Source organism: Lonchura striata, chromosome 22 (assembly GCF_046129695.1).
Source record: "Lonchura striata isolate bLonStr1 chromosome 22, bLonStr1.mat, whole genome shotgun sequence".
NCBI lineage: Eukaryota > Metazoa > Chordata > Aves > Passeriformes > Estrildidae > Lonchura > Lonchura striata.
This window is the reverse complement of record NC_134624.1, coordinates 7944075-7958742: the sequence shown is the minus strand read 5'-3', so window position 1 is coordinate 7958742 and position 14668 is coordinate 7944075. Positions and strand designations below refer to the sequence as shown.

The 14668-nt window shown below is 54.0% G+C and overlaps 1 protein-coding gene across 4 annotated transcripts in view; it reads left to right on the top strand.

The window, feature by feature from the left end:
* VAV2 (vav guanine nucleotide exchange factor 2) overlaps nt 1-13123 on the top strand; it is a 122078-nt gene extending 108955 nt beyond the window's left edge. The window contains exons 16-30 of one of the 4 annotated variants that reach the window (XM_021543575.3): nt 526-540; nt 1371-1480; nt 2211-2312; nt 2428-2516; nt 3279-3295; nt 3636-3657; nt 4854-4981; nt 5178-5252; nt 5809-5861; nt 6523-6639; nt 6756-6843; nt 6932-7055; nt 7908-7994; nt 9946-10100; nt 10727-13123. In XM_021543575.3, coding sequence (XP_021399250.1) covers nt 526-540; nt 1371-1480; nt 2211-2312; nt 2428-2516; nt 3279-3295; nt 3636-3657; nt 4854-4981; nt 5178-5252; nt 5809-5861; nt 6523-6639; nt 6756-6843; nt 6932-7055; nt 7908-7994; nt 9946-10100; nt 10727-10774 — 1230 coding nt within the window. In that variant the 3' untranslated portion in view covers nt 10775-13123. The remainder of the gene's footprint in view (nt 1-525; nt 541-1370; nt 1481-2210; nt 2313-2427; nt 2517-3278; nt 3296-3635; nt 3658-4853; nt 4982-5177; nt 5253-5808; nt 5862-6522; nt 6640-6755; nt 6844-6931; nt 7056-7907; nt 7995-9945; nt 10101-10726) is intronic. The other 3 variants (XM_077787908.1, XM_077787907.1, XM_021543574.3) reach the window with 3 other exon arrangements.
* The last annotated feature ends 1545 nt before the right edge of the window (nt 13124-14668 follow it).

Here is a 14668-nt window from a genome sequence, read left to right as displayed (position 1 = left end):
AAGAAGATGGAAGATAAACGCTCAACTTTCAAGGCAGCCTTAAATAGCATTGGGAAATGTTTATTAATGTGGGGCTGGGCTGGATCCTCGAGCTGTGTCCTGGCAGAGCAGCCCTGAGGAGGCTGGGTGGTTGGAGGCAGGAGGGAGGAAGCTGCTCTCTGCCTTCTGGCCCAGTCTCAGGGAGCAAACATCAGATGGGCAGGAGAGGAGGGCAGGGAGGAGGGAGGGAAGGTGCAGGATGTTCTTTCTCCTGCAAGCTGCAGGGTGGAGGAGCCTGGAAAGGCAGCTTTGCACACCAGGCTGCCAAAATTGGCACTCGAAGCACTGAAGGAACATCATTTTCCCGTGGTTTGATGCTCACTCTGCAGCCATGGAGGAAAAACCTCCAGTTCTTGCTTTTACTTAATCCACCCCCATGGGATAAGGGACACTGGGGTGAGAGCAGCCCAGAACTGCTGAGGGGAATGCTGCTGGCTTTGTGTTTTAATGAAATTTCTTTCCACTTTGCTCTCCTATGCTTTCTAGTCCCATGGAAAGATGGTAAGCAGAGCACCCCTCTGGCTGTCGTGTGTTTGTGTGCAGTGTGCTGAGACAGGCTGAGCATATGTGCAGTGGGCAGGTCAGATGTTCCTCTTGGGCTGGCACAGGCTGTCAGCCACAGACAGAATGGCTGGGCAGCATCCAGTGGAGCAGAAGAAGCTGGGTTCTCTCATCTGCCACCATGAAATCCTGTTTGGTCCAAGTGCACAGCGCCGAGGCAGCTCAGGCATCATTAACTGGGATGTGTTAGAGAAACAGGAGCTCTCCTTCCTCCTGCCCTGCTGCCCCTGCCTGTCACAGGCACATTCTTCTCTCTCTCAGGATTTTTTCATAGAGCTGCACAGAGAGAAGAGAAAACCATTTCTATTTCTGCTCCTTGTTTTTCCCATGTGAGAATTGTTTACCTGGAGTGAGTGCTGGGTTGGATTTTGGTGAGGATTGTTTGAGTGTGATGGCCAATCCAGCCCACCTGGGGCTGGACTCTCCAGAGAGGGTCATGATTTGTGAGTTAGTAGTTAGAAAAAGTAGGTTTGCAGTTTTAGTATCTTCCTTTATATAGTATATTAATATATTATAGTAAAGAAATCGTTCAGCCTTCTGAGCTGGAGTCAGACATCATCATTTCTTCCCACTGGGTTCACCTGCATTTACAATTCCTGGCCATGGCTCAGCAGAGGGGGCAGGGACAGGCTCTAGAGCAGTGGCTGAGGTGTGTGAGTGGAAATGTGCTGTGTTCTGCTGGGATATCAGCTCTCTGTCAGCTCTCTATCATCTCTCTATCAGCTCTCTATCATCTATCATCTCTCTATCAGCTCTCTTCTCTCTTGCAGTGGTCATATGGCTTCTACCTGATCCACCTCCAGGGCAAGCAGGGCTTCCAGTTCTTCTGCAAGACAGAGGAGATGAAGAGGAAGTGGATGGAGCAGTTTGAGATGGCCATGTGAGCATGAGTGGCTGCTCTAGCCCTGGCTGCAGTTGCCAGGGGTTGGGGAAAAGTGTTTTGGGCCATCAGGTCACTGCAGAGCAGCTCTGACAGCAAACGCTGTGCTGGGGAAGCTCATGTGGATGCTGGACGAGTCCCTGTGCAGAGGGAGCTTGTAGCTGTTCTCTGAGCATCCCCACCAAAGCATCTCTGAAACGGGATTTTATCTCTGAAACTGAGATAATTGGGATATTGGGAATTAGGAATTGTTCCCTGGGAGGTGGGCAGGCCCTGGCACAGGGTGCCCAGAGCAGCTGTGGCTGCCCCTGGGTCCCTGGCAGTGCCCAAGGCCAGGCTGGGCAGGGTTTGGGCACCCTGGGGCAGGGGAAGGTGTCCCTGCCATGCAGGGGTGGGATGGGGTGATTTGAAATGTCCAACCCAAAGCTTTCTGTGAGTCTCTGGAAGGACACCTCACCCTGGTGCTGGGCCATGGGGAAGCAGCAGGCTGGAGCAGGAGCAGGGTGGTGCTGCAGGACCTGGTCCTGAGCAGAGCAGGGCTTGAGCTGATGATTGACTCCGGCCAAATCCATGGTTCTTGTCCTAGGGGAAGGTAATGGGCAAAATCCTCTCTCCACAACCAAGCCCTGGTCTCCTTTCACACTGGATTTGGTGTCTGTGAGGTGTCCAAGCTCTGAAATGCCAGCAGCCCTGTGGGGACAGGCTGATAACCCCCAGTGCTTTCCCTCAGGTCCAACATCAAGCCAGAGAAGGCCAATGCAAATCACCACAACTTCCAGATGTACACGTTTGAAAAGACAACCAACTGCAAAGCCTGCAGGATGTTCCTGAGGTGAGCAGCAACCTTCCTGCTGTTCTGCAGCAAAACACAGAAAGAAAAATCTCAAAGCTGAGGCTGGATTTTCTGACTTTTCTTCTTTTTTTTCTTCCTTTTTTTTGTGGCACAGAGGAACTTTTTACCAGGGCTATCTTTGCCCCAAATGTGGAGCAGGTGCTCACAAGGAGTGCTTAGAGATTATTCCCCCCTGCAAGATGGGTGAGTGATTTGATGAGCAGCTCGTTGCTGCACGTGAATGATCTGAGAAATTCACTTTATAAAGCACTGATGTTTGTTAATGCATAAAAAAATGCAAGCATGCTCCCAGCCCACCTGCCAGGGCTGTAATTCACATTGGCTGGTGGTTTAAAATACAAACAAAGCAGCCAAAATTCTCCAAAATAAAGAGCTGCTGTGATTGCCTGCCATCCATGGGATGCAGCTCTTTGTTTTGGAGAATTTTGGCTGCTTTGTTTGTATTTTAAACCACCAGCCAATGTGAATTACCACCAGCCAATGCAGGGGGTGGCATCTCCAGCTCTTGTGGGTGGGCATTGAAGAGAGATTATCAATTTTCATCACTTGACAGTGAAAGCAGGAGGGTCTGCAGCAGGGAGAACATTTCTGATGAGGAGAGAGCTCCTCTCTGGACTCCACATGTCCCAAAATACAGCAAAAAGTTGTGTCCTTGGTCTAAACTGGGCAAAGTTGGGACTCACCTGTGCTCAGGCACAGCCCTGGTGATGCTCCAGGGGAGGATCACAGGGTGGCTTTGGAAGGATTTTGGGTGAGGAGTGGAGGGAGGGAGGGATGAAATTGCAGAACTTCGTAGCAGGGAGGGAATGGCCCTGGGTGGCTGCAGTCCCTGCTTTGGGCTTCCTGCTTCAGCTTCACACCCTGGTGATACTCAGAGCATCAGGAGAGGCAGAAAATGGGATTTGCTGCCTGTCAAATTAACCTTGCCCACCATTTCTCTTGCAGGTTCTTCAGCAGAGCAGGTAGGTGGTTTGGCCTTTTTCCTCACCCTCTTTGTCCTTGTCCAGTCTGGGTGTGGGCAGCTCATGGCAAGAGCCAGCCCTGGCCTCAGAGGGGTCCCAGCAGTGTGTGGGACAGGACTGGGGACCAGTGGCCTCCTCCCAGCCTAGAACTGGCCCAGTTTCAGCAGCACCAGAACCCTCAGGAGGTGCCAGCACCCAGCTGGGGTGAGCACCATGGGCTGGGGGGTACCAGGGAGGTGTGGGGAGAGGTTTTCTCATCCCAGTGGCATCAGGTGGGTGCTCGTGGGGAGAACTGAGGCTGATGTGTCCCTCACTGAGCCTTTTTCCTCTTTCTTTGCAGGATTCACTGGGTGCAGGACCTGGTAAGGGCATGGCTGTGGGACAGAGGGCAGGGACAGGCTGCAGGAGTCCCCAGCACTGGGTGTGTGGGAGGGGGAGGCTCCTTCCAAAGGCAGGAAAAGCTTTAATGCCTGCAGGAGGGTCCTGTGCACCCTCATGGCCAGGCACGGGGTCACATTCACTGGGGTCTCTGCTGCCCCATAATTTCTTTGGGTGCCCCTGGCCAGCCCTGCTGGGCCAGTAAAGCTTCTGCCCATCACACCAGTGACCAAGGAGAGCCTGGCACGACATCCTCGTGCCAAAGCAACCTTCAGGGCAGAGCAGGCGTGTTCTAACAGGGAAATGTGTTGCTGGTGGGGGAGCATCTTCCTGCTGGTGTGTCCAGTGTGCTCTGATGGGCCATCAGTCACAAAGCTCACTGCAATAACTTTTATCTTCCTGTGTTTAAAACTGGCCTGGACAGAGCTCTGGGCCTGCCCTGCCCCTGCTGTGGCTCAAAGGAGAAGAACAATTTGTTTTTGTGCTATTTCTGATGGAAGGAAAGCCAAGCCTGGCAAAAAGAAACCTGAATCAAATTTGTGGTTAGGGAAAAAAAACTAAAAAAAACAACAAAACAAGCACAGAGTGCTCTTGCTGCGAGGGGAGAGGCAGAGGTGGGGAGGCATTTTGAGGATAAACACTGTGGGTTTGGTGCAGTGGGGGAAGTTTATTTAATGTGCAGTTGTTGGCGAGACAAGTGGACTTTGACTGGGAGCTCCAGGGGCGTTTTGAGTCCCAGGTCCAGCTGATACTCGGTGGTAGCTGAGTGTTCACTGGCCCCTTTTGCAATTGTGGGGTCACTGCTGAGCCTGGCAGGGCTTGCTGCTGGCCAGGCATTGCCTGGCAAGAGCTCCTCTCCTTGATTTCCCTCTCCTCTGCTGGATTTGAGCTCCTTGGTGAGGCTCAGATCCAGGTGCAGGGCTGGGAGCTGGAGCTTCAGCTTGGCTGGGTCCTTCCTGGGTTTATTTTTGCTCAGGGAACTCAATCATGCATGTAACTGCAGGGGCCAAGAACATTCACTGTGGACACCATTCCTTTGTGCTTTCATGTTTCCTGCCCCTAAATCCTGCCTGCTGTGCCCTGTCAGGGGATGAGGAGAACAGGCTTCAGGAGGGGTGGTTTTGTTTGGGTTTTTTTTCAGCTGGGACAAGGTTGTGAAACTGTTTTGCTTCTCTGCCAGGTCCTAAAATGGTGGCTGTGCAGAATTACCATGGGAACCCAGCCCCTCCTGGGAAGCCTGTGCTGACCTTTCAAATTGGGGACGTGATGGAGCTGCTGAGGGGGGACCCCGACTCACCGTGGTGGGAGGTGAGGGTGATTCCTCTTGGGAAACTCCTGGAAACTCCTAAACCAGTGCAGACTTCTGCATTATCCCTTTGATTCGTGGGCTTTCCTTGTGCAGGGATGTGCTGGGGGGTGGGATTTGGGCCTGTCCCCAGCCCTGCGTGGTGCCACCAGTGCTCCCAGTGCTCGCCCCAGTCTGATGCCCAGCTTGGCTTTGCAGGGGAGGCTGCTGCAGACGAAGAAGTCGGGTTATTTCCCCAGCTCCTCGGTGAAACCCTGCCCCGTGGATGCCAGGGTAAGTGCCAGAGAGGAGATGGAGCTGGGACTGCCAACTCCTGGGGTTGTCCCTGTCACTCTTCCCAGCTTCTCCTCGAGACCTCAGTCCTTCCCTGCACTTCAGCAAAGGCTCTGCCTCACAGGGGAGGTGGATCCCTCAAGCCATGGTGCAGGTACAGGGCAGGGCAGTCCCAGCCCTGTTCCCAAGGCTGGGATTGGCATCATCAGATCCAGCTCTGTTCCTTCTCTGACTCAGGAGCACAGTGCTGGAGATCAGGCCCAGCGCAGGAAAACTGCAATTGGTTTGTTTTAATTGCTTTTAGCTGCTTGCTGTAATGTTGTCAGCTGCTTCCCAATTAAAAACCACTCAGGTAAATGAACAAACACAGCCTGCTGGTCCCAGCTGGGAGCTGAGAGGGAAATGCTCAGCTACAACACTGCCCTCCTCTGCCCGAGCCCAGGATCCTGGGATGGCTTGGCAGAGGAAAGCCTCCCGTGGAGAGGAGCATCCCACACGTGCTCCAGAGCCCGAGGAGCTGCTGGCTCCTCACTAATGAGCAATTCTCAATTTGCAGCCCCCCAACAGCCGGCCGCCCTCGCGGGAGATCGACTACACAGCGTACCCGTGGTGAGTGGGCAAAAAACAAACCAGCCTGGCCTTTTGGCTGCTGCTTGCTCAGGAATCCACTCCAGGAAGGAATTCCAAATGCACACCAGCAGTGCTCTGCATCCTGCTTTCTCTGTGGCTGTGGAACAGCTGCCACGGGGGTGTTTGGGTGGTGTTGAAAGCCCTGGCAGCAGCTGTGGGGATTTCTTCACTGATGGAGAGGGACAGAGGTAAAAAAAAGAGATGATGGTTTCTCTTCTCCATTTTCTGTGTCCAGAAAATGTTTGTGGCAGGCAGGAGGCAACTCCTGCCTTGGCTTGCCTGCTTCTCCTTCTCTCCAGCTCCAGCCAGATTTATGAAGTCATGGATATAAATTATCCCTGCTCTCCAGCTCTTGCTTAGGCCTCATTAACCTGGATGCTGATTCCCAATTAGTGGGTTTTTCCAGGTGTCAGGTACTTCACAGGGAAGAAGCCACTCTCTGTGTGCTTCAGTGGCTCGGCAGCTTCTTGTGTATCTCAGGGCACTTCCCTTCCTGCTCAGGATATTTCCAATGTTTCTCCACCTGCCTTCCATCCTCCATGCCTTTAAAAAAGATGTCTCTTTTTATCCAGAACGTGCCTGTTCAAAGACACAAGTTCATTTTAACGAATTAAATGAACTAATTAACCTCTGGGCTCAGGTTTGCAGGGAACATGGAGAGGCATCAGACAGACAACCTGCTCAAGTCTCACGTCAGCGGCACCTACCTGATCCGGGAGCGGCCGGCTGAGGCTGAGCGCTTTGCCATCAGCATTAAGTGAGTAATTCCCCATTCAACAACTGAATAATTCAATATTTCCCACTCACAGAGGATGAGCCAGGGCTGGAGCACGTGGCTGTGCATTTCTTGAGTGCTTCTGCTGTTGTTGGCAGGTTCAACGAGGAGGTGAAGCACATCAAGGTGGTGGAGAAGGACAACTGGATTCACATCACAGAAGCCAAGAAGTTCGAAAGCTTGCTGGTGGGTTTTTGTTGCCCCTTGTAGCACTGTCTCTGCAAGTCATGCAGGGGGTGGCAGAGACAGCCAGGTGCCTCTCCTTCCTTCCCAGGAGCTGGTTGAGTACTACCAGAGCCACTCTCTGAAGGAGAGCTTCAAGCAGCTGGACACAACTCTGAAATACCCCTACAAATCCCGGGAGCGCTCTACCTCCAGGACCTTCACCCGCTCCCCAGGTAAAACCCAGCTTGGCTCTGTGGAAAACCTGCCCCTTCCAGCCAGCTGAAGGAATTTACAGCTTCACTGTAGGGTTTGAGTTGCTCAGCTTGCAGATGAGTCCTTCTGGTGGCATTTTCAGGATGGGTCTCACCAGAGGTGGTGGGTTCAGGGAGGGTCTGGCCGAGCTGGGGCTCTCTGGCACTGCTGCTCTCTGAAGGGACAGTTTCTGCTGGGACAGGCTGGTTCCCCTCCTCTGGTTTTTCACCCTGTGGTTTGCCCTGCCTCTGGTTGGGAGCAGGGATATGATGGTCACTTTGTGGGATTTGACCTGCCTTTCCCACCCACGTGAGATTTTTGATGGATCCAGTTCCAGGGTGGTGGTTTGAATCCCTGTGGGACTCCTTTAATGGAGGTGATGGGTGAAAGGGTAAGTCTGTGTCTAAAAGAAAAAGAAAGGAAACACCAAAATAAACGGGAAGAAAAAAGTGCAATAATGTAAGATGTTGTTTTGTCCAAAAGCCTGAGTGCACAACTAACTGCTTTATGGGGAAAAATAACTTTTGAATATTTTTCTCCATAGTATATTTAAAAAAGAATTCCAAAGGAAGATGGGTTCTAAAAGTTGGTTAAATACCTTTTTTGCATTAAATACAACCCTAGGATGAATTTTGAGCCCCCAGTGGCTGTGGGGCTGTGGCCACACCGTTTCTCAGCTATCCCAGCTCAGAGCCCCTGCACAAGACCCTTTGCATGCTTTGCCCTGTATCCCTCCATCAGCTTTTAAAGCATTATGCTTTATAATATTTTATTTTAATTTCCTTTTTAATGCGTGTTCTGCCTCTTTCTGTTTCTCTCTAACCTCTTTGCAGCCTCCTGCGCTTCCTACAACTTTTCTTTTCTCAGTCCTCAGGGCCTCAACTTTTCTTCTCAGAGCTCCTCCAGTCCCTTCTGGTCAGGTACCAGTGCCTCTCCCTGCTGGAGAGACCTGCCACCATCCCCAGCTTGAAAGCCATCACCAGTGGGACCTGTGGGGTCCCCCCTGTCCCCCCATCCCCACAGGCAGTTCAGGGGGTCCCCAGTGCTGCCCTGGGCAATCAGTTAATTAGGTTAATTAACCGTGGCTTAGTTGGCAGCAAAATGCATTCCCCCACCCCACCTCCCCAAAATCAAGGCAGGGAGGAGATGGGTTTGTTGCTGTTGGAGAAAAGGGGCTAAAATTAACCCAAAAAAAGTGGATGTAGCACTTTGGGATCTCATGATGTACTTCAAGCTCAACCTGCCTATCCCGTGTGTCTCACCCAACGAGCATCAGCATCTCACCCTGTCCCAGTCTGACCCTCCTTGTCCTCCAGGAGGACACCCCAGTGTCCTGCAGGGTTTGAGCTCTGCTCTCTGAGGCTGCTCAGGAGCCCCTTGCTGAGGGGACAGGGACACACCTGTGCTGTCGGGTGTGTTTTGGGGCTCTGTGTCCCTGCAGAGAGTGCAGTGGTGCCTTCCCAGGCTGGTGTCACCCTCCCTCTTGATGGGATCAGAGCAAAATCCTGCCAAGATTTTCTTCCCATTAAAGTTTTTATCTTTCAGTCTCTCCTTTAGGCTGGAGAGAGAAAATCATCAGCAAAGCCACACGTGCCTTCCTTGGTGCTGTGGTTGGGAAGAACACTGAATTTTTCAAGCACAAATCTGGGATTTTGCGATTCTCTGACTGCATAGAAGCTATTGCAGGAAGGAATCTGCGTAGCAAGGGGCTCTGAGTAAGCTCTTGATGAAAGAGCTCAAAGCTGCCATGATTTCTGTCCATCCTCCAGCCTGGCTGCCTGGCCAGGATGGACAAACTGTCCAGTGATTGCACATTGTGTGTCCAACGCCATCACCATCCTCATCTCCTTCCACCCCAAGAGCTGAAAACCTGGGCAAAGCTTTCCCTCAAACTTTGTTCAACCTTGGTTTGCACACTTTTATAGCTGGAATTAACCCTTGGAAATCCTGGGAGAAAGAGGGGAATGAAGCACAGCATCCCCTCAGGGTGTTTATTTATTTTTTGTGAGCTTCAGAGGACTTGCATTTTTCTCCTCTTCTGCCCATCCCATCCCTCCAGTGTGGCTCTCCAGCCTTTTTCCCTGTGCCCAAACCTTGGGGCAGGAATGCTGAGTGCTGCCCCTGCCTTCCCCCTCCTTGTGCTTCCCCTGAGCATCCCCGGCCTGAAGTGATGGAGATCCCTGGGGCTGGGGCTGTGCAGGTGGAGGTCAGCTCCCAGGATGGCTCCTGGGGCCATCTCCTCATCCCAAGCTGCTGGTCAGTGTTGGGCTTTGGCACCATTTGGTCTCTCATGGGACCAAGTTCCCAAGGTTTCCCCCTGGCAGGGACAGGAGCGGGGAGGTTCCGGGTCAGGAGCTGGTTCCCCCTCCCGGCAAAGCACACTCAACACCTCTAGGAGAACCCACTCCCAGTAATTCTGGTTCTGAAGTAGCTTAAATCCAAGTTGATTTACAAAGTGGCTCCATCAGGTGCTGGGAGCTGGGTGGCAGCTCCGCAATCTCCCAGACCTGACGCTGGGAGCTGAACAGGATTTCCCCATGATTTCTTTGTTAATGGTTGTGTATTCCTATGAAATCCTTCCTTCTACCACCTCACAAAAGTGCCCTTCACCCCCACCAAGCCCCTGACCAGCAGAGATGATCTCCCCAAGCCCACAGAGCCCTCCAGAGCCAGCAGGAACCCACTTGAACCCCAGCCACGCCACCCGTGCGGGGCTGGGCAGCTCGGGCGATGCTGCTCCTCCGCCCGAGCGGCTCCGGCTCTCGGTGCCCCGGTGGAAAACCCAGGTTGAACCTCTGCAAGCTTTCCCCAGGCTTCAGCCAGCGTGGTGGTGGGGCTGCTCCTGAGCTGCTGTGCTTTGTCCCCTGGCAGTGTTCACCCCCCGGGTCATAGGCACGGCCGTGGCACGGTACAACTTCGCGGCGCGGGACATGCGGGAGCTGTCGCTGCGTGAGGGGGACGTGGTGAAGATCTACAGCAGGATTGGAGGGGACCAGGGATGGTGGAAGGGGGAGACCAACGGAAGGGTGAGTGCAGCCTCCCGTTCCTGCAGCGGGATGTCCTCCCTGCTGTCAGGATGGCAAAGGGATGGGGGTGTGTCCCATGTCCTCCCACTCTCTGCTGGGTTTTGGGTGGGATGTCACCTCTTGAGAGCCACCTCTGTGTGGCTGTTTGGTGCTTTGTGACAGTGGCAGTGATACCCAGGGCACACACTGGAGCACAGTGGTGGGAGGGTCTGATCTTGCCTAAAGCTGCCCATGGGGGATGTGTGCAGGCCCTGCAGGGGGAAGGCTCAGCAGCCTGGGGAAACCAGCAGCCTGGTGGCTTGACCTGGTACCCCACAGATTTTGTAGCACTGGAGATGGATCCTTCCTGCCTGATGTCTTGCAGGCAACGTGTCCAAGGTGATGTACTCCATCCCAAATTAGGGTGATGGCACATCCAGCACTTGGAACAGCACTTAAGAGCAGGGAATAATCCCAGTGACAGGACGGGAGCTCCCTCCTAAAATCACAGAGCTGGAAGAGCCCCGCAAGGATCGTGGTGTCCAACACCCCCACCGTGTCCCCGAGTTCTCCTTGAACTCCGGCAGGCTTTGTGCTGTTCCCCTTGAGTTCCCAGCCCCCAGCTCACCTGTCCTGTCCCCCCACAGGTGGGCTGGTTTCCCTCGACCTACGTGGAGGAGGAAGGGGTGCAGTGACCGCGGCCGTGGCCGCTGGAAGTCGTCGAGCGCCCGGAGCCGGCCGCCGCAGCCCGAGCGCAGCGTCCCCGTGCTGGACTCCTCCCAGGACTGCCCCTGCAGCCCCTCACGACCCCCCCTCCGTGCAGGCTGCCCCGGCCTCGCCCCCGCTCCGTGTACAGAAGATTGATGGGCTGTGGGACGGCGCTGCCGGAGTGGCTCTCCCCGATGGACAGAGCTCAGAGACTCTGGGGTGCCCAGCAGGGCGTGGGCACTGCACCCCTCTTGTTTCAAAAGCCACCGTGGGGATGGTGGAGAGAGGGTGAGGCTGAAGGTTTTGTGCCTGCGTGAGAATTTGGGGGGCTTGCAGGGGATGGAGCCCCAAGGAGACAATGCAGAGTCCTTGCCGCAGCACTCGGGTGGTTCCCCAGGTCAGGATTTTGGGAATGGCCCCGGCAGCCATGGGCAGCACTGTGCCATGGTCGGGGTGAGGGGCAGGGTGGGGACGCCTGGCCCGGGAGGAGGAGAGGGCTGTGAGCATTTTGACCCTCAGGTGTAGGCTGGAAGTGGACCTTCAGGTCAGGCAGGAGGGGGAAGAGCCCTTTTGGCACCCCCAAGCCCATTTTCTTTACAGTCACCTCAGTCCCACCAGCCTTGCTGCTGGCAGGGGGGTGCCCAGGGAGCAGCAGACTGGTCCCACTGGTGAGCAGGAGGTCTCAGTGAGATGTTCTCCACACAAGGGTTTCAGAGGCCGCCAAGACACCAGGTACATGCAGAGGATGCGTCCCTGGACCTGTCCTCCCCAAGCCAGGCTGATTTTCCTTGCAGCTGTGACAAATCCCACCTCATGAGCTCAGGGTGACCCCACCTGAATAAGGGCTATGGTATCAAGTCCTGAATCCTGTCCTTGAGCTGTGAAAGCATCTCCTCTGCCCAGCTGTGTGCACTTTTGGGGGCTGGCAGCGTTTCCCCCCAGCTCTTCCTCCCACAGGCTGTTCCTGCTGCTGCTGTCAAGTAAAGGTCCATGTGTTGTGACATTCCCTCTGTGTCCTGAGCACCCTCTGTCCTCCCCAAAGTGCAAATACAACCAAAATACACGTGTGGGAGCGTGACAGGGAACAGCTTCCCTGTATCTGAGCCCCAGGAGCTGCCTCTCTCAATACATGGCATTTTGAGCTGATGCTTCCATGCCCGGCTGTTGTTCCCCTGGGATTTGGGGTGGTCCTGGTGTGGGATCCAGCTGCCAGTCTGGGAGCTGCCAGTGTTGGCTGGGTGAGCAGTGCTGCTGCCCTCAGTCTGCAAACAGAGCAGCAGAACCCTGCTTGGGGTAAGCATGGAGGAGTTTGGATCTGCCAAGGATGAGGAAATGATGCTGACTCGGGAATCACACCCTGCTGCTCAGCCACGAGCCCAGGGCTTGCTTTGCTCCCTGCTCCTCCTGCAGCTCTGGGATTTTCCCCACTCGTGGGAGGTGGGTGCAGCAGGGTCTGGCTAGGGCAGGCAGAGGTGGCAGGGACAGGGGGGGCTCAGGGCATCCCCAAGGTACTGTTTGGTGCTAAGCCCTCCCAGCCAGCCCCTCTGTGCTCAGTTTGAGGGGAGCAGCCAGCAGGGAGCTGACAATTCCCTGCTCCTGTGCAGAGCAGAGGGTGCCATTCCCTTTGTGGAGGCTGTGCTGGAGCTGAGGGGGCATTTTGGGCGGGTGGGACACACAGACTCCTGATGCCTCCTGTTCTGCCTCACATCCTAAAGCCTTACAGCCCCTCCTGTTTAACCTGGATTTTGTAAGGTGGCAAGGGCATCACCTTGGGAGAGCACAGCCCTGTCACCAGGGCCCTGTGTCCCTTACACCCCAGAGGGACCCCCACCCTCTGCCTGCCCTGCCAAACCCCCTCCCCCAGAGAGCTCTCCCTCTTGTGTTTACTGGTGTAAGAAACTTGTTAAAAAGAGATTGTTCTGTTTGTAAGTAATTATTCAGCCACTTGCCACAAATATATCTGTGAATAAGAAAGGGAAATGTTTTTTCTTCTATGATGGCGAGAAAATTGTATGTATTATTTGAGGTCGTCGCAGATCGTTTGGAATTGCAATGGGATACGTTGGAAAATAATATGTAAATTCCTTGGGTTTTTCCTTTGCACTAACTGGGGTAGGGTGGAGGGGGTTTAAAGATCAAACTGTTTGTTTATTGGAATAGTTTATAGCTGGGAATTTGGAAATAATTTGGAATAGCTTGTAATGCTGGAATAGAAACTTTAGCTGCTACTTAGAAACCCTTTTGCATGTGGTTTTTCCAGGCCTTTTTAAGTTACAATTCATCAAAGTAAATTCCCCAACAGGAAAAAAAAAAAAAATAAAGTGTAATTTTGATGATAGGGTTTTTTTGTTTTTCCCAGCCATGGTTTTTCATGTGCCAGGGGTGTCAGGATCATGTCAGGGTCGTTGTCACTAAAATCCCCTTGGCTGCACGGGGGCTCAGGGCTGGCTTGGCCCATCCAGGGAAGATGAGTGCTCCCAGGGATGGATCCTTCCTCATTCCTGGCATGAACAGTAAGTGCTTTTACCCCTCCAGAATTTGGAGTAGATCCCTCCTGTGGTGCCTGTCAGGCTCCTCCTCATTCCTGGAGCAGCTGCCCCTCGTGCAGTTGTCCCATGCAGGAGCTTTCCTGTGACTCCTCTCTTTTTCTGAGCTGAACCCCTGCAGGGTGGAGGAAAAAGGCTGATTTTCCATGGCTTTTAGTCACTCTTGGATACCCTATTCCAGCATCCCACCAGGCCCTGCATGCAGCAGCGTGTTCCAGAGCAATAAATACAAAACTTGCTTATAAAAGCCTGAGGTGTTCAAGAGGCCTCACCTTGAGCAGGGATGTGATGTCCCTGTGAGCTGCCATGTCATTTAATTAAGAACATTAATTTTTTTCACCCTTGGGAGTCCCCAGTGCTTCACTTTTCCTGGGGTCAGCTGGAAGGGGTTGTCACAGTGAGCAGAGTTTTACTCAGAGAATCAGGCCTCTACATTTTGGATGCTGGCTTGGGAAGGTGCTGCCCAGCCAGGTATTAAGCTTGGTCCAGGTGCTGACCCTGCCTGGGATAAGCTCTTTCTTTGTGGTCTAAGCTCTTTCTGTTTGGTCTAACCACAGATGAAATACCAAATTTAGGTGCCTGGACCCTTCTCTGCTGGTGCTGAGCCTCAACCTGGCCTTGGGTGGGTACAGTGGCACAGCTGAGCTGCCAAATGCAGCACTGGAGCCTGCAGCCAAGAGCTGGGCACTGCAAAAACCTGTTCCCATTTTGGGCTGCCAAATGCAGCACTGGAGCCTGCAGCCAAGAGCTGGGCACTGCAAAAACCTGTTCCTGTTCTGTCCTGCCTCTGGGGACATCCCTGGGCACACGGAGCCCCTGGGGAGTGGCTGGGGCTGGCAGGTGGGTGCCTCCACAGTGGCTTTGCTCAGCTCTGTGCCAAAAATCTTCTCCTGGGGGTTGCTCCAGCAGGGTGTGACAGCTCAGGAATAAATGGGGCATTGATCCAGCGTGCCCAGCCAGGGCCAGGTGCAGTAACCAGAGCAGGAGCAGCGTTCCAGGGGCATTAACAGCAGAGGAAATTCCAGCCAGCACAGCTGGTCCAGCCCTGCACGGCCCCTGGCCTGTCCCGGCATGGGGGGGACACACCAGGCAAGGGGATTTATTTAATATTCTGATTTTTCCCCCAGCAAGAGCAGCTGCTGATGGAACACCCCCCATGAGCTGGGCTCTGAGCAAACACGGCGTGGGGGTGGCTGTGTTTGCTGGGCCAGCAGCAGCTCCTGCTCCTGTCACAGGGTGACAGCCACCTACCCTGGGCTGGGACAGCCCCTCGAGCCCCCATGGCCACCAGCCAGAGCGTGGCCACCTCCTCCTGTCACTGTGGGCTGAGCTCAC